We start from the raw sequence: 18,347 nt of genomic DNA, 5'->3' as shown, positions 1-18,347 counted from the left end.
TCTTTGAGGAGCCATGTCGAGAAGGCTCAATTTCACACAGTATTGTCCATTTCATCATCTCTCATCTTCATGCGGTTCTAAAGAAGACATAAGCGTTTTTCTGCAGTTCACTCGATCTTCTTGGTTTAAAGATGGTACAATATGCACATTTTCTATAGTCGTGCATAGACTTATCTAGACTAGTCCTTTTTTGGCTCTTCCTTTGTTTATTTTCTTTAGTTACTTAATTTTCCCCCTTCCTGATCCATACCCCGCAAAATGCAAATTAGGTAGCATTTTAAAAATTTACTGCTTTGTATGTACAACTTATCCCTGGCTCAAATCAACCCCCTTATCCGCCTGTGCATGCCCATACGCTTTCAACCGAATAGCCTGCGTAGCAATGAATCCGGTCGTATCGGTGGGCTGGAAATCGTCCAGCGAATCCATACTGCTCTGTTCAGGGCTATACAGTTTACTCGTCTGTGAGCTGCGACCTAACACGCTGGTTAGGCCCTTGTAGCAGCGCAGGCGCACCTGGCCGTTAACATCGTCCTGGCTGGCTAGGATGCTCTTCTCGATAAATTCGCGCTCGGGAGAGAAGTAAAGGCCGTTGTAGAGGAGCTTGGACCACGTTACGGTTACAAACTGATCACGAAGTAGGCGGACTTCGCGGTCTAGGACGAGGCCTTCTAGGTCGAGATGGGCGAGGCGGAGGATGGTCATGGCAGGTGAGTCGCTGTGCGGTTTGGTTAGTTTGGGAATGAATTCCTTTTCTGGTGGTTTGCTTGGAGTGATAAAAAGGCAAGTGAGTGACTGAGGGGGCCAAAGGGGGGGGGGGATTTACTAGCAGCCGCGCTGAAAACAGGAGTTAGTAGCTTTCTTTCGCAAATTGAATTCCGATTCGGCAGACTTACAGATTTGAGACCAATGTAACGATTCTCGACGATGTCGATTCGTCCGATACCTAGGAAAAGTTTTAATTAGCTCCTTCATTTCATGTACTGTACTAGGCCATAAGTATTGGCAACCCCCACTCCGAGCATGGTGCCGTTTTGTGGCAGAAAAGTAGTGGGGGTTGCCAATACTTACGGCCTGGCACCGTATGTTTCTGCTCTATCGTGGGATAAAAAAATTACCGTGCTTGCGGCCAAGCTCGTTGAGTGCGGTGAAAATCTCGACGGAATCGGAGATCTTCTTTCCCCCAAGGGTTAATAGACTTGGGATGCCCTTCTCAAAAGCGAGAGTGAAATCCTCAGTGGCATCGGGAGCATTGCGAGGGTCATCCGTCAATTTCCACATGTCATCGGGGGGTGTGACGTCGGCGTCTTCAAGTATACCGGCTTCGTAGGAGCAGTGGGCGAAGCTACGTTCAGCAAAATAAGTATCGGTGATCAAAAGAATCAGAGGGTATACTGCTGGCAAAAGTGGCGAGAACACTTACTTCTCGTCCATAGACCTGATTGCCACGTCGTATGTAAGCATTAATCTTGTAAAATGGATGGTGGATGTCGCACATTCAATTGAATCAGACGCACCATGGCTTAGTCTTTGTGGATGTAACGGGGATATTGTGTTGTTCAGCATAATTGAGGAGGTCATTGCGGCCGGCGAATCGGTTGTAGAATTCAGGAAGACGCCACGGTGCGATCACTTGGATGGATGGCTATTTGTACCATAAAATAAAAGTTGGGTGAGCTGATCTAATTGTGTAAATAACAGGCGATGCATACCTGGATAGCATAAAAAGCAAGCTCGAATCGGACTTGGTCGTTGCTATTGCTCAATGAGTTTTCATTCAAACAAGATGTAAGCGGAGCAATTGTCCTTACCCCTTTCCGGTGCAACCTAAAACATCCAATGTTAGTATGGAACTACGCTCTGGCAAAACCCCCCCAAAATATGCTGACGTACCGTGACTGACAGCGATACAACCCTCCTCTTTCGCGCACCGCATCATCGCACGCGCAATTACAGGGCGGGCACTTTATACGCATGAGTATCGCAGCCAATTAGAGTAGGTGAAAGGGCTTGCATACAGACTCGTTCTAGATCAGCGGTCAGCGAGTGGTCGGCAAAACCAAACGAGAATCAGATGTTACTCTCGCCACAGGTTGATGTAGCTTACCCGAGAAGATATCTGTCCTCCCATATGGCCTATACGCACATTGTTAGCATCAACTGTCCCCCCCCTGAATGCATTCATAGGTGGCAATCCGACCCCGTTGTACAGTTCCCCGTCAATAGAGGGGCAGAAGCCTCATATGCAATTGCATGACTCACATTGCATTGAATGGCGCGATAGCATAGCTCTTCAACAAATTCGCGCTTCAGATCAGCAACAACCAGTTTCAGCGCACCTATCGATAGAGCCTTGCGCTCAGCTTCTTTGAAGTCCTCTGCCTGGCCGACATCCGCGAGGAAGCAGACGACGTCATATCCTTGCTCGATAAGCCAGGTAAGGATGCAGCTGGTGTCGAGGCCACCGGAATATGCCAGACAGACCTTCTGTTTGGCAGGCATGGTTCTCTGTGTGCGAAGTGGTACGGTCTCAGTGCGTTGGGGGAGTACAATTGGGGTTGAGGATTTCGATGGAGCAGGAAAAAAAAAAATATAAATCAGATATGCCCCACCAAATCTTTGCGCCAAGATCACGGGACTACGGTCTCCCCGCACCGCTTCCAATAGGGGCCATAGCGTCGGCTTCCATAGCCTGCGACTGTCAGCATTCTAAATCGACCACGGCTGCACTCGCGGGTGTCTAGGCGTCGTAGGATAAAATCAAGCTTGTTTGTATTTCGGTAGGTAATCGACATCGGCGCTAAGCGAGGCATTGAAGAGTTTGCTTGCAATTAACCAAAGCTGTCCAACATATTGGCTACCGTTTCAACCGACACATTGATCGAGGCAACAAACCCAATCGCTCATAAAAATCAACAATCAGAAAGAAGGGAATGATGGGGGAAAGCGAAGGAAATGAAGTGAGGCGGAAAGACGAAGCCCCCAAAAACATAAATAACATTCCTGGGGCCAAAACGTTAGTTTCCAATCCCTGCGTCCGGACACCATCGGTCGAGATGTCAAGGAGAAGAAACTCGAAGGGCAAAACGAGTTTCAATTAGCATGGGTTAACAACCACTTTCATATCCATGTCTATGGTCACCGAGCCGGTTAGGCTCAGCTACTCTGTGCAATGGATTCGGAGATCATTTTCGGCCTCAGTCCTCCAAAACTGAGTGCGTATGCGTGGACAAACCTGCTCTGCACGAAACGGATGGCGGACACAGGTTGGTACTGGCGATCCGAATATATCCTCCTCCGTGGGCACTCCCCGAGATCTGACTTAGATTACTGGGAAGAGGCGTTGGCGGGAAGAGGACGACCAGAAAGAAGCTGGTAGTGGGTTGCTTTTCCTTGGTTCAGTCTATATAGCAACCTGACTCTTCCTTGTTCACCGCTATAAACAAATCTGCTTTATGATATGTCTCTACCTATTTCTTTAACGGTAAGGATATCTAAATGACTCTCTTTTTGCTTATATTTGATTCATACTTCGACAGAAGAGAAATGTGTGTATGCAAATGAACTATTAAAGTTACATGCAAGTGGATTACAAAACACTTTTGAGTGGTTCTACTCTATTCGCAAGAGGCCAATAACCTAGCTTCAAGCATAGTAGTATATTCTTTCTTCTTGCTTCAAGCATAGTCCAGCTGCTGATCCATGTAACTTGAAAATCTTCAAATCAGCGCTTTATTTCCATTGAAAAGAGTTCAACAGTTCTTGTAGGTAGCATATGACAGTGAGATAATCAAAAGAATAACCATTTCCTTCCCGCCTATCTCATTTCAAGTCCACGACCGCTGTATGAACCTTCGGAGATAATTCAACCCACTCATCTTGCATTATTTAACCCAAAATGCCATTCTCGCCCTCCTTTGCTTCGCCCTACCTTCAACAACCTGTATCTTAAAAAAAATTGAACAGGGAATTAAGTGTGCAACTCAGACTTGAAGAAGCTTTTGCGTTACGCTGGTAAATTTGCCGTGGAGCATTCTCACCATGACCGGACGAATCGGCTGCTGCTTGGAGTGATTCCGGACAGCGGGTAGTTAGTAGATTTTAACCAGGGTATATTAGTATTAGTATATCCAAGGGTGAAGCAGCGGTCAAGCTCCACCACATTGATTAATTGACTTTGTATAAATTGTCCATACTTCAAAAGTAGCGCTTAAAAAAAATATCAAGATGGATAAACTATAATTTGTAATTCCGTAGTATGCCCCCACTCAGCTTTCTAAATGCAAGCTAGAGCAAAAGCCCCCCCAAAATTTGTCTTTCATGAAACTGTACACCTTGGGTTGGGGAGGTGAGACAACAAGCTTGGGTTTCTGAGCGAGTTCCACGGAATGAATATTTGGAGGAGTATGGGCGTAAGGCTACCTCATAGTAATGACTCCTGCCTTCAGCGTCAAAGCCTTTGGAAGTCATATACACGGTACAGAGTAGGTGTTCTCATCTTAAGTTGGGCTTGGCAGATGCGCAGGTATCCCCTCGTCTGGCCGCGAGGCAACAATTAGTGCAATACCATTAGTGTAACAGTTAAGCTGTTAGTTTCAGTGTATCAATCAATAATTTCTCATACTAAAATCTATGTAATCTGATTTATTGATATCTCTTCATTATCTTATGTTTTTTGCTTCACACATTCTGCAATTTTGAAAATCTTCTCTTTTTATTTCATATTCATCATAAACATGGTAACTCTGCTCATCTTGAAATAGCAATATGATTTTTACAAATGATTTTCAATTCTTCAATGCTTTTGTAAATCAGATTGACTGATATTTTTATTAAATAGTATAAAAATAAATATAAAATGAAAGTGATTTATCAATTCATTTCTTGTAAACATTTTATTTTCAGAGAATATTAAATTCAAATTTATGAAATCTCTTCATCATTCTTCAACTGTCAATCTATTCAATATAAATTTATGAAATTCATACACTCTATTCTCTCTCTATATCTCAGAGACAGATATTCAGAATATTATCAATTTCAACAATATTTATACGGAGATTCAAATAGTAAAGAATTCAATCATTAATTTTTAAAATTGACAATCAATTATCTTTGCAAAAATTAAGATATTTCTTGAACAGATTGTTTATATAAAGATATATAGATTTTTAATAATTGAAGATTATTGAAATAAGAATGATACTCAGAAATCTCTTCATTTATCAAAATTTCATATAAAATAAAAACAACTTAAGTAGATTGGAGAATATATTCATATATTCAATTTTCACAAATCAAAGTTATTCTTCATATAAAAGTTAAAATCTGTAAAAGACATATTTTGATTAACAGCTAACACTATTCTAATACAATTTACAAATTAATTAAGAAAAGGAAAAAAGGGGGGGGAGGTCAGGAAAAGGAATTGTAAAAAAAGATTTTTATAAAAAAAAAACAAAATAAAAGAATATCAGAGATCATATTATAATGAAATACAAAGCAGAAAAATGTTAAAAATTATATGAAAAAATCATTAAAATTACATAAATATGAAGTGAAGATTATATGAAAAAATTGTTAAAATACACTATAATAAAATGCAGAATGGAAGAATGTTAAGAATTATATATTAATAAAATATGAAATGAAAGAATATTGATTGTATAAATTAATTATTAATAGATGCTAACTCATCACATTATTCTTTTCTATCAAAGTGAGTGAAAATTTGTAGATGTTAAGAGCAGCAGTATTTTTCATGATGAACGCAGATTTTTAAATCAGATAATTATATTCTATTAATTGAATAAAATATTTATAATGATGATGATTGATTTTATTGTTGAGAATTGCTTCAATTTTTTATTTAAATTTATTTTTTTTTATGCTGATAAATGACTGTCAATTAAAAATCTTTTGTGAGAGAAACAGATCTTCAGCAACAGATTGAAACAGATTTATATGAAAAATATTATGAATGTTAAATAAAATATTAAATTAATAATCATAAATGTTCAATACTTTCATCATTGTGTATTTAATATAATGATAATCTAATATATATATAAGAGATGATCTGTTTTTATATTTTTAAAATTCAATCAAATTAACTTATAACTTTCAGAATGAGGAGGTTATAGCTAGTTCATTTGAAGAAAAATGTCAAGCTTTTATGAGAATATTGTTTCCATCATCAAATAATTCAACTGAGGTTTGTTCTTTGTAAAAAGATAATGAGTAATGAGTGTGTTTATATACATCTTGAGATACATGAGGATAGCTCGGATAGCTTTTGCCAAGATAGCTATCAGAGCGAGGATAGCTGTGATCACTCCGCTCACTCGAGTGATCCGAGTGATCCAGGTGATCCGCTATGTCACGTGACCTATTGTTCCTATTGGTTAACCGGATCTTCCCTTATCCGATGTCTAGCTTGCATGCCCTCTACCATTTAGTCGTTCCTTGTCCAATGGCTCTCATGGTTGTGCCGTAGGTTTGTAACACAAATACTCAGTAAAGAAGAAGAATCAAAACATGGTTTTTTCAATCTGATTCATAACCCTCTCATTAACATCATTATTAAACATCTGTGATATCATCTTCTTCAATAAAAAATCCTGATACAACAGTACATTTGACATCTGAAATATTTATACCCATATTCAGTGAGGTTGTTGCCATCATAATTTGTATTTTTGATATTAGTTTCATGAATTTCTTGAAGTGAATATTCTGATCTACTTTAGACACTTGAAATGTGAAATACTGAATAATGTCATTAATGAAAAAGATATCAATAATATTGATATTCTATCTGTTATTTTAATAGATTTGAAGAAGTATTGATTGAAAATATTGCATTGTTTGTTGAATCTTGACATGATTGTCAATAAAGATAATGATTTTTAAAATATATTAAAGTATGACCTTTCTATCTGTATCAATGGCCTCATTCAATAAAAAGTATAACATATCATAGAATACAAGTTTACCATGTGGAATTGAATGTACACTGATAAAGATATTAAAATGATTAATGAAAGTTTGAATAATTTGAATTTGTCATGAATTTACACCAATAAAACAAAATTCAATTTCTTGAAAAATGATATTTTCAGCTTTACTGCTGAGGGTTGCAGAACAATCAAATCAGACAATATTTTTATGAAGAAGCAATTTCAGATGCTTCAATTTGATAAATTAATTACAAAATTGACTTTATTATATGACAAAATGATATTCATTAATAACTACAAATTCAATCTTTTTTTATAAAATAGAGCTTGCTTTGAACTGAGCAGTATATGTGTATAATCATTTTGTTAAATGTGTTTGAGTAAGTCTTCTTGACTTTGAAGATTATCAGCATTGATCAGATAAGAATTGATATTGAAAAACTGTGTTATATCTTTTATTTACTGATCATCAAGTTTGTTTAGAGAAATCAATTGAATGGTTATTTTTTTTATCAGAATTGTATAAAATTGAAGAATAAAGCTTTTTTCATAATCAATTCTGACAATGAATAAAATATCGCTATATTCATATATTATATGCTGAAGTATATGAACTTATTTTATACATGATTGAAGAGTACATTCAAAATCTGAATGCAGATTTTGAAGTATTCATTGAAAATAATACTGAATAACATTTTAATGCTTATGTAAGAGATGGGCTACAAGAGTAATTGCAAGAGTAGTGTGAAGTACGCACAAAGGATATTAGAAAGGTAGCAATCTCTATTGTTCAAAGCTAATCGCTGATCTCCTAAAATCCACGGATATCAGCGAGCATTATATAGATAATATTACCATCGCCACGTATCTATCGCCACGTATCTATTTCCTAATATAGATATCTCCGTTGCGCCTATTACAGCTTATTGATATTATCTGATTCAGCATAGCTCATAACAAGTTGTGGTATATTTTCAATATTCATTAAAAGTATTTATTTTAATGATAGCTTTTGAGGCTGCTGTTGTAGTTGACTTACACATTTTCCTTAATTTTTCTTGATTATATTTAATGCAGTTGATGAAATGTTGTCTAATTCAATTGTCAAAAAAAATGTTATATAATTGATTCAAAAATTGTCAGAAGGTCTCATAAATTGTCAGAAGTTTAAAAATGTTATTAGAAATTAATGTATTATATAAAATTATTAAAAGTTCAGAAGTTGTCAGAAGTTGTCAGAAATTGTTAAAAATCATTGAAAAATACATTTAATGCTTTAACTAAAGTTTTTGATAATTGAATAGATGTTTTGATGACAAAATCAAGACATTGAATGATTATATATGATTATGATTGAAAAATTAACAAATTATTTCTATATTCAAAATCATAATAACAGTTTTCAACATGACACTTTATATTCAAAATATATATATTTTCAGATAAAAATTACATCAATTGATAGAAAATTGAAAAATTAATTCTTTAAGATGATAGAGAAATGATTTATAAATGATGTTGCACAGTGATTCTATCTCAAACATTATGATTGAAACAAATTATTTTTGTGTTGTTAATAAACAGAAACTGTTATTTCTCAGATGCTCTGCGAAGAGTTTGCTGAGAATGTTCCATTTAGATTTAGTGTAAGCCTCATGACAGTTGATTGGCGCAGATGTTAGCAGGACTTGGCAGAAAGTAGCAGTAGTTCGGATTGAGTTAGCTCGGAGTGAAGTGGCTGAGTTTACTGAGATGCAAAGCGGGGACCGTTGACAAAAATTGAAAAGATTATTATGCACTAAGAAACTATTAGGCCACTAGGGCAAAAGAGCTCAATCACCACCAGCGCCGTGGTGGTATAGAGGGTACGAATCACCCAATCCAATCCCCCCAACAGAAACATGGCAGTATATGCTAGATCACGGATCTTCCTCCAGTTGCGCAAACGCAGTTATGGGACCAGTCCAGGCAACCAGTGTGTAAATGGGATGAGTGATGCATCTCATTTTTAGCAGCTCACCCATCGATTCCTTGTATATAGTTTTTCCAGGTCAGCAATGAGGCGCTTGTGACAAAACTGTGCATGGATCCTGGCAGAGGCTTGAACGTGACGCTAAAAAAGTTCATTGTGATAAACCATCATTAAGAGTGTGTATGCTAACTGTAGGCGAACGAGTGACAATCAAGTAGCAACCACCATTCAACTTATGACCCTGTCTATTATCCAATGCAATCTGAACCCACACTAGCGGGTGCACTCATACAGCAATCCGCCAACCCGTCCGTCGAGGGAGACGTTTACCCAATAGCTTTTTTTCAGCTCACGGAAGCAGATTTACAGTATCACTTTATTGGAGGATTCACGGTGGAAAATTCGAGTCCTGTAACTAGGCTTGCACAGACTGTTTAATTTATTGTCCCCAGCGGTAGATGCAACCGTTTCAGTCATTGCCCATTACCTCTGTCCTGCCGCCCATACAACACTGATTCATTCCAGCCTGCTCTCATTGGACATTGACGCGTGGTACTGAGATAATGAGAAAGTCCGACTGAGCATCGACGACTTGATTACTTGTAAACCGAATATATTTCCCTGGCTCAAAGCGTACGCCACGTATATCTACAGCTCCCAATAGCGGGGAAAAAAAATTGTCAAATTCCGGTCTTTGTTGAATGGTCGTATATTCAGAAATTTTGTAGAGGGTAAATTTGCAGCTCTAGAGCAAATAGTTGGCAACATTGCGAATATGGGCCAGAGAGGTATCTACTTTTCCAGTTTCAACTTGCTCAGCGGCAGATAGACCTTCTGAAATCTTGCTATATCAACACAATGTCATGTATTTTTTCCCTGGGTGACTATTTCTGCTGCCTGAAACCACTCTGCTAACTCATCCAAATCTCCTTTAGCATCGCTATCAATTGTTGAAGGAATTCAAATTCGCTTGTTTGATTCTGTGTCATCTTTATTGGAGGATGTAACAAGGGAAAGATGAGTTTGTGGCGATAGGACTGGAATTAAAAAAAAAAAATAGAGAAAAATTTGGCGGGGCATGCATCTCAAAATGACGCATTTATGGTGCCAACTTAGCCGGAAAAACAGTTCTCTAACCGGACCAATATTTTTACAGCGGGTACAGTTGGCGTACATTAATTCTAAACGGGAATAGCCGAACTTCCTCAAAATACAATTTCAATCATGTATTTTATTCGCGCTTCAGAGCCAAGCCGGATCAACCCTTTGACCAGTATCTGTTCCTAACCAGCTATCTTCTCTCACAAGTATCATACATCTTCCTAACAATTCTGCATTTTTGTTCCCGTCCCATTCATCACAGCAACTCCTAGTTAACCTCGCATCAACCCAACGGTCTTTTATACCATCAAAATGGCGGGACTTTCACAAGAAGATCGCAACATTATCAAGAACCATCCTCTAACCAGCTCAGTCAATCATTTACAAGGTGTGCTTCAGGAAGCTGAAATAATCTATGAGTCACGTCTAATATCCTATGATGGTGCTGTTGATAACCTTGACCAACTCTATCGGGGAGCGACTTCGGGACTTCTCTCTGTTTGACAGAAAGAGGGTGCGGCTTGTAACCTTCACTCATGGATAGGTGATGGGAAATTGGAGTCTGATCTAGGACACTTAGTTGAGCGTCTCAAAAAAACAAAAGAAATCTTTAAATACGATGACTACCGGCCTCTAGTACACCTGGTCATCCGAAGGTTCCCAGACAATGAAATCCAGGACGTCGATAAATGGAATGTCGGTCCCTCAATCAACTCCTCCGGCGAGCGTTCCTCCCTCCTTTGACGGCACGCCAGTCAAATCCACCTCTTCATCGCAGAAAGGTTCCGAGCAGACATGTGAGTTGATGAATCCAAGAATCTTCGAGGAGATACATGGTTGCACATTTCGAGATGTCGAGAGCTTTTTTGACAAATACTTTGAGGAGAAGGACTGGAGCGGCAAAACAGATGCCATCTGTCAACGCGTGCTGGCCCCGGACAGCGATGGTAATTGGGCCCAGTTTCCCAATCCTCCTACACAGAACAATGTCCTTGCCTGGTGGTTTCGTCTTCAAGAAGACCTTCTCTCAGAATCACGCGGCACCTACTACACCACAGCGAGCAAAGCGGATCTTACTGGTTCGAAGGCAGAACGGCAAGTCGACCTTCTTTTGCGAGCTAGGGGTGGTACCCCCTCGCGAAACAAACACAACTGGAGAGACATCCTGGTAGTTGGCGAGCTCAAAAAATCCACGGAGGAGATCAAGACCAAGGACACTCTGCTTCAGATGAGCCGCTACGTGCGCGAGGTCTTTACCGCCCAGCCCACCCGACGGTTCATCCACGCGTTCGCCGTCTGCGGGACCAAGATGGAGGCGTGGGTGTTCGACCGTTCAGGTCCCTATAGCTCCGGCGTCATCGACGTCTACAAGGACTCAAGACGGTTCTTTCAGGTGCTTGTTGGGTACACCATGATGAGTGATGAGGAACTAGGACTGGATAGTTTTATTGCTAGGGATGAAGACGGCAACAAATCAATAACTGTCAAAGGGCCTGGAACCCTAGACAAAAAAGTGCTGCGGCTGGGTGAAATACTTTCCTTTCAACATGCCATCGTGTGTCGCGGGACCACGTGTTTTTTCACAAATGATGGACAAGGTGTAGCTAAATTCTCGTGGGTGTCGGACAAGCGGCGGCCGGAGGTGGAACTCCTCGAGCTAGCATGTCAAAAGAATGTCCAAGGAGTCGCAAGGATCATCGGTCACAGTACCATCACCAGCATCGCCGACATGCGCTGCGGTCTGACGTTCAACAAGCGCCACCACTTCAAAAGCGCACCCCCCAGCGCAACCTCCTCATTTCATCAATCTCAGCCGCTCATCGAGCCGCGCTGCTTAGATATCCGTCGCAAGTCATCTTCCAGGAAACGCAGATCCCCGGATAAGGGGATGCAGGTGTCCAAACAATCGCGTTCCATCAATCAATCATCAAGGAACACCCAGGAGGAGAATGAACTAGCTTTCTCCATTCAGTCAGCGCACAAACCGAGCCTCTTCGACAGAAATGGTGAGGAACTGTATGACAACCGTGTCCTCCGCTGTCTAGTGATATCGCCCGCTGGCCGGCCGATCTACAAGTACGAATCACACTTGGAGCTGCTCAAGGCACTTCGCGATGCAATAAAGGCGCATCGATCTCTTTACCTGGATGGAAACATTCTTCATCGGGATATTTCGGAGAACAACATAATAATCACTGATCCAGACAAGGCAGATGGCTACTCTGGCATGCTGATCGACCTGGATCTTGCTAAAGAAGTTGGAAGTGGGCGAAGCGGCGCGCGGCACCAGACTGGCACAATGGAGTTCATGGCAATTGAGGTGCTGCTGAATATCGACCATACCTATCGGCATGATCTTGAGTCTTTTTTCTACGTGCTTATCTGGCAGTGCGCCCCTCATGGCTGGGGGAAGGATAACCATCCTAAGGATAGTAAACTTCGTGCCTGGTATACTGGTAACTATGAGGACATTGCAAACGCCAAGCTTGGCCACATGAGCAAAGCTGAAAACATGGGATTTGGATTCATTTTGAGGGAGTTCCCTCCAAAGCTCCGTGGTGTTGTACCGCTATGCGGGGCCCTACGAGACATACTCTTTCCTTACAATGACAAAGGTCTTATTGTTGGCACTCCCCAAGACCCAATCCGCTTATACGATCCTATTATTAAGGCGTATGATGACACGATCGCCCAATTTGAACTCGAAAATCTCACTAGCGATAAATCTGTTTAGTGTTCTCTCAGAGTTAAATGAACAACAAATGAACATGAACAAAGGAAATACCATACCATAGTTATAGGGAAGATAGACCCCGCTCTAGAATGTGATAGGCAATCTCAATAGTGCTTCCTAGGCCAGAACGAAATATGAAAAGCAAACAGAAGACAAAGAGCAAACAAATAAGACAGGCATAGTACGGGACAAATATGGGTAGAAGTGTAGCACTATTGAAAGTTGGTTGGAAATACTTGGGAAAAGTTATGACTTTTTGTTGTATGGAAGACAGTTCACCCGCCGCTGAGCTGGCATGTCTCATTCCAGACTAGCTTGGCTCACCAGTATTTAGTGGGCTTGCATTGCAGTTGATCAGCGAGAGTGGGATGGACTTACGTAATCGTTCTGTTAGATCCCGTAACTAACTACATCTGTAGTTAGTTACGTTAAATGCCGAAAGTTATCCGCTTGATGCGTCTCAGGAAGGCGTCGAGTAAGGGAAAACTACCTCCAAGTCTGAATTCAGTGTTTATACTTACCCTTAAATCCAGCATTGTTCTCGTACCTGAAATTGGAACTACCTTACCAGAGAGCTGGCCGTTTGCTAACAAAGAATGGCTTTCCACATTACCTGGCTCTGGTGTTGGAGCATGCATTTTCGCATACGAATATGCTTCCCCATTTGCAGGAGCCAATTATTCGTGGGAGTCGGTGTTGATACTAGGCTACGACCTTCTCCAGCATCTAAGTGATGCGCGATCACAACCAGATCCAGATATGGTATGCGAATTAGAATGGATTCGTTCTGCTTGAATTGCCAGTATGCGTGCTGAGTAGCTACTCTAGACCACCAGCAAGCCAATATTGATTGATAGTGTGTCACAGCTTGGGCGGCATCATAGTCAAACAGGCCCTGTGCGTTGCTAACGAGCAGTTTTTTCGTTACGGGTTGATTGTCATGCTATAGCGGGCCGCATCGCTATACTGACAAGGGATTACTACGATTTCAAGACGTGTTGGAACCAACCATTGGTAGAGCCTTGAAGCTTCCAAACACAAATAGCAATCAAGAAGACGGGATTTTGCTCGACCTCGCGGATAGATTTGAAGGAATCTCATTCCGTACCCCGATACTATCCGTATATGAACTAAAGGAATCAAAAATCACTTCAAGACCATTGCGCCAGAAGTACCAACAAGTCAATGATTTTCCCTTGGCTTAGCTATGAATTCTAACTTCGACTTTAGCTGGTCGGCCGTGAAACTTGTTCGACTCGTTCCCCGATGGAATCAGTCATTGGTCTCAACCTCAATCATCACGATACTTGTCTTTTTACCCAGAGCATTGGCGGTGAAGGATTACGCGAGTTCAAAAATTTTATTCACGAGAGCCTGCATAATGCGGTGCATCTTGTTGCGCTTCGACTCGAGGACCGTAGGTTATGAAGGTATAAGAAACAATAGAATTGCGCTAATGAATCTAGAGGAATGTCAATACGCGACAATGAGCTCATACTCACCCACAGTATGTGTACTCCCACTCAAAGGTGAGCCCAATAATCCATATCCAGCAAAGAAACAATGGTGATATCGATTAGTCGAGCAACTGGAACCTACCGAATGGTGGCCATCAAACAACGCGACTCAATGGCCTTCGAACAGAGCAAGAGAAGGAACGTCACTTCATCTTTTATGAATATTATGAGGTATTGGCAGCCGATCAATGGGGAGTTGGGAGGCTAACTGCCCAGTATTTCCGTCTAAAAAGATACGGCGTTGCAATTTTATTTTCGAATTAATTCTCCAAATTACACCTTCACGTTGGAAATACCCGAGATAGTCACATCAGAGATGGGTGAAAAGCCTTTTCTGTCTGACATTCGAAGAACGCAGGGAGAGGTAAATTCAAACACGCACTAGCTTTGCGTGACCGATGTAGAAGCGCCGAGTGTTTGTATATTCAAACTTCGAGGCCGCAGTGATTTCAACTGTCAAGCGTACGATATTGTTAGCATTCGTAATCGGATATCTTCAATCATTGCTAGGGAAAGCTCCGATCTTCCCCTAGAAAAGAAGAGGATTTAACAGGCATTTTAAACCTGTTAGGCCAGCTTCAATACTATTACATACAAAATTGAAGGCAATGATCGACTGTATGCTAATGATAATATCTTGCTTATTTCATGAGTGACATTTCTAGTGGTGGATTTGACGGAGCACTTTTAGTCGATCCAAGCGCTTCTTGATTAAATTTCTAACATTCAGATGGATTTGTTATACTTTCAACCCTTCCATGCTTTTGTCATTTCATTAAATCATTTGTCTTGATTTTCGCTCATTCAATCAGTCCGCAGCCGTGGACTGGAACTATATCCTGTTTAAAAATTCATTTCTGATCCCGCAAGGGTCGACGATACTATGGAGTAGTTAGTTAACAATCTCCATTCTAAGAACTAGAAATCCAGTGGATTTCCTGTAGGCACCACGAATAAGTTAAGCACCAGGACTATCTACATTCATTTGTGCTAAACATGATCCGAGCATGAGCAGCAAACAGCCAGATTGAAACATGGAGAGCTGTTTACTCGACGTCAAACCTGATCCTTTGTTTCACCTCTCCCAGAAGATATGGTTATAGACCAAAGTTGACCCTGCTTTGATCCAAAACCCCATGGCTTCTCTTACGAAAGAGTAAGTGATTGCCATTTATTGATTCAACGGACGCGACTGATATTTCGACGTTCAAATGGGGGTTGAGTAGGTCTCCTTAGCAAAGTCTGCAGCTGACGCTGACAGCCATCAGCTTCCCCGCCATCCGAGCATGCATTTTTGACATGGACGGTCTCCTCATCGACTCCGAAGACATAATCACGATGTCCATAAACCAGTTTCTTGAAAAGCACGGGAGGCCTACTTTAAGCCGGTCAATCCGGGCCAAACTCATGGGTGTTCCAAACTCGACTACCAGTGACGTTTTCCACGACTGGGCTCAACTGCGTATCCCTCGCGAGCAATTCGCCCACGAAGCGACTGAGCAGATGAAAATGCATTTCCCTAGTTGCAGGCCGCTGCCTGGCGCGCAGGAGCTACTCTCAAACCTCAGCCGAGCATTCTGTGCTGCCAACAGGAGATGAAATCGAGCTGGCATTGGCATCCGCCACCAAGGCCCCTAGCTACGCATTGAAAACGTCGAGCCCAGAAACGAAAAGGCTGCTCGATTTCTTCCAGTCTGACAGGCGAATCCTGGGCGATGATCCCCGGTTGTGTCCGGGCAGGGGGAAGCCAGCTCCTGACATCTACCTGGCCGCCTTACTGTCACTAAACTCGACAACAAGCTGTGGCAGGAAGGCGATCCTTCCTAATGAATGCTTAGTCTTCGAAGACAGTGTCGCTGGAGTAGAGGCAGAAAGAAGGGCCAGGATGAGAGTTGTTTGGGGTACCGCATCCTGATCTGGTGGTCGAGTATCAGGCGAAGCAGAAAATGAGTTGTTTGAGATAACGGATCGTATTAATATTGAAAGTGGTTGTCAGCAAAACTAGATTGATGACAGCTGCATTGAAATTATATCAAATCTGAACCAATTTGATTGTGCGAAATATGGTATCAGCATATCTTGCTAAGCACAGAGTGCTTAGACGGAGAAAAGCGAAGTCTCGGAGAATTAAACACGGTTTTGAGGGCTCTAAATCTGCTTTATTTTAGGTTTGAAATAATTGGATATTGATGATCTAGTTGACGTACTGTACATGTTAGATGCCCCCTGAATGTATCTTCTGCGTGCCTGCAATGTATCCTCTGGATCTCCATCCGAGTAGAGATCTCTAGCTAGCTGTGCTTTGACTCTGTCCTGCTTCGGCTGCATGTTCATGAGGTTTCTGTTATAAGTGTTCTAGTTCTATTCCATTCAGTCATGACTATATTACAGACTATTTGAAGGTGTATTTGGCCCTTGAATATAAAGGATCACTGGCCCATCGTCCAATAAGGATGCTAGGGGCAGGCTGCGTTTAGTAATTTATAGCCCTGTAATAAAGAAGTCGCAGCTCTTATACTTATAAGAGTTGAGCTAAGAATTCTCAAAGAGATAAAGAATAAAACTCCTCTTTATATTAATATTATTCACTCTACTGACTATTTTCTTTTTTTAAGAAAAATAAATGAAAACCCTTTCAGCGCTAGAATCTCTACTGTTAACAAATTAATTTACAGAGAGTAGACATCTAGTAGTCAATTATTTCACTTTATATACAGAATGAGAAAATGTTTACTGATTTTAACATTCTCCGCTCTACTAACTAGTATAGAAAGAAGTTGTAGTATCATCACGATTTTTAACATAATCAGTAAGATTTTATCTCAGTAGAAAGACTGAGTGAACATTCTTTTTCTTTAATTCACTGACTAACTTTGGAAAAAAAAATTAGAATAACGGAATATTTTATTAAGATGAGATAATCTAATGAGAATTTGTTGGGGGGATTGGATTGGGTGATTCGTACCCTCTATACCACCACGGCGCTGGTGGTGATTGAGCTCTTTTGTCCTAGTGGCCTAATAGAATTCTAGAGCTCTTACGTGATTTGATACGAAGTATATGCATCAAACCATCATCAGTTCAGAATCTCAGCCGTTGAAAATCGTCCTATGCTGGATTAGATGGAGCCTGAGATCAAAGATAGACTTGTTCAACATCTCTTGGAAAATAGTGGGCATCTATCTCTCCTTCCAATTGCTTTGTGCAAGTAACCCAATTGATCTTAATTAAATCTTATGCAGATTCAGGGGTGGAATGGGGACATATTTTACGTTACAGCCAATCTCCCTTCCTCAGTTACATGGTATTTATCATACGAAGCGTGGGGGTACGTTTTCTATGCACTTACTAACCTTCGAATACTCTTCCTCCTACCGCTATCGCTATCACTTACATGTACTCTCAGTCAACAATTGCGGAAGCCCAGCTTGGGCTACATGGATACAGACGTCCTGTATATACCGTACCAAATATAATACAAAATCTACTGTACCAATAGCCGAAAGACTCCCTGTCGCTGGATCTGGGCCTTGCAGATCATAGCGGCATAGTTTACGACTAACGCCCATGTACCTGGCGGGTGGGTGGATCATGGTGGGCCGCCCGCGCTTAGAAATGCCAGGGGCAGCCAGGGGAGAAGGCTTAAGAAAACGGGGACCCAAAAGCGGCAAGGAAGTTGGACAAAAACGTAGGGTGGAGCGGGGAATCGGATAGTGGGCGGGATCGCCACCCTTCTCAGCGGAGGGTCGGCAACATGGGTCCTCCATTACGGGGAATGCGGGGATAGCGGAATAGCCCCAATAACGGCAATTGGTGCTGGGTATGTGCCTGGAGAACGTTTCTCTGCGGGTCTATGGAGGATGGGGGAGCTCGCGGTGGCGTCCCCGTGATGCTCATGTGACGTGGTGTCCGTTCCAGAATGTTTTGGAGAGCAATACAGCTGCAGGGCGCAACTCGTGCGCTGCTGTCAAGGTCCCAGACTCATATGCGACAGTTCGAGATCGTTAGCTGTCATCGTAACAAATGGTCAGAGTTTCTAGCTGCTCACGCCCTGCGGTCCC

General features: G+C 41.3%; 3 protein-coding genes across 3 annotated transcripts; 2 read left to right on the top strand and 1 right to left on the bottom strand.

Annotated features, from left to right (window-relative positions):
- Positions 1-306: 306 nt before the first annotated feature.
- On the bottom strand, positions 307-2,502 carry HCAG_06683 (hypothetical protein; the record flags this gene model as incomplete). The annotated part of the gene is made up of 7 exons (XM_001539028.1): positions 307-750; positions 897-946; positions 1,119-1,345; positions 1,518-1,645; positions 1,713-1,827; positions 2,108-2,136; positions 2,263-2,502. 7 exons carry the CDS (start codon positions 2,500-2,502, stop codon positions 307-309), a joined length of 1,233 nt encoding a protein of 410 aa, XP_001539078.1.
- A 7,845-nt stretch (positions 2,503-10,347) lies between these two features.
- Positions 10,348-12,769, top strand: HCAG_06682 (predicted protein; the record flags this gene model as incomplete). Its single annotated transcript, XM_001539027.1, has 2 exons — positions 10,348-10,533; positions 10,673-12,769. The coding sequence occupies 2 exons, from the start codon at positions 10,348-10,350 to the stop codon at positions 12,767-12,769; spliced, it is 2,283 nt and encodes a 760-aa protein (XP_001539077.1).
- Positions 12,770-15,422: 2,653 nt separating this feature from the next.
- Positions 15,423-15,885, top strand: HCAG_06681 (predicted protein; the record flags this gene model as incomplete). Its single annotated transcript, XM_001539026.1, has 2 exons — positions 15,423-15,442; positions 15,555-15,885. 2 exons carry the CDS (start codon positions 15,423-15,425, stop codon positions 15,883-15,885), a joined length of 351 nt encoding a protein of 116 aa, XP_001539076.1.
- Between the last annotated feature and the right edge of the window lie 2,462 nt (positions 15,886-18,347).

Source organism: Histoplasma capsulatum, genomic scaffold (assembly GCF_000149585.1).
Source record: "Histoplasma capsulatum NAm1 scaffold_6 genomic scaffold, whole genome shotgun sequence".
Classification (NCBI taxonomy): Eukaryota; Fungi; Ascomycota; class Eurotiomycetes; order Onygenales; family Ajellomycetaceae; genus Histoplasma; species Histoplasma mississippiense.
This window is presented reverse-complemented; position numbering and strand designations above follow the sequence as displayed.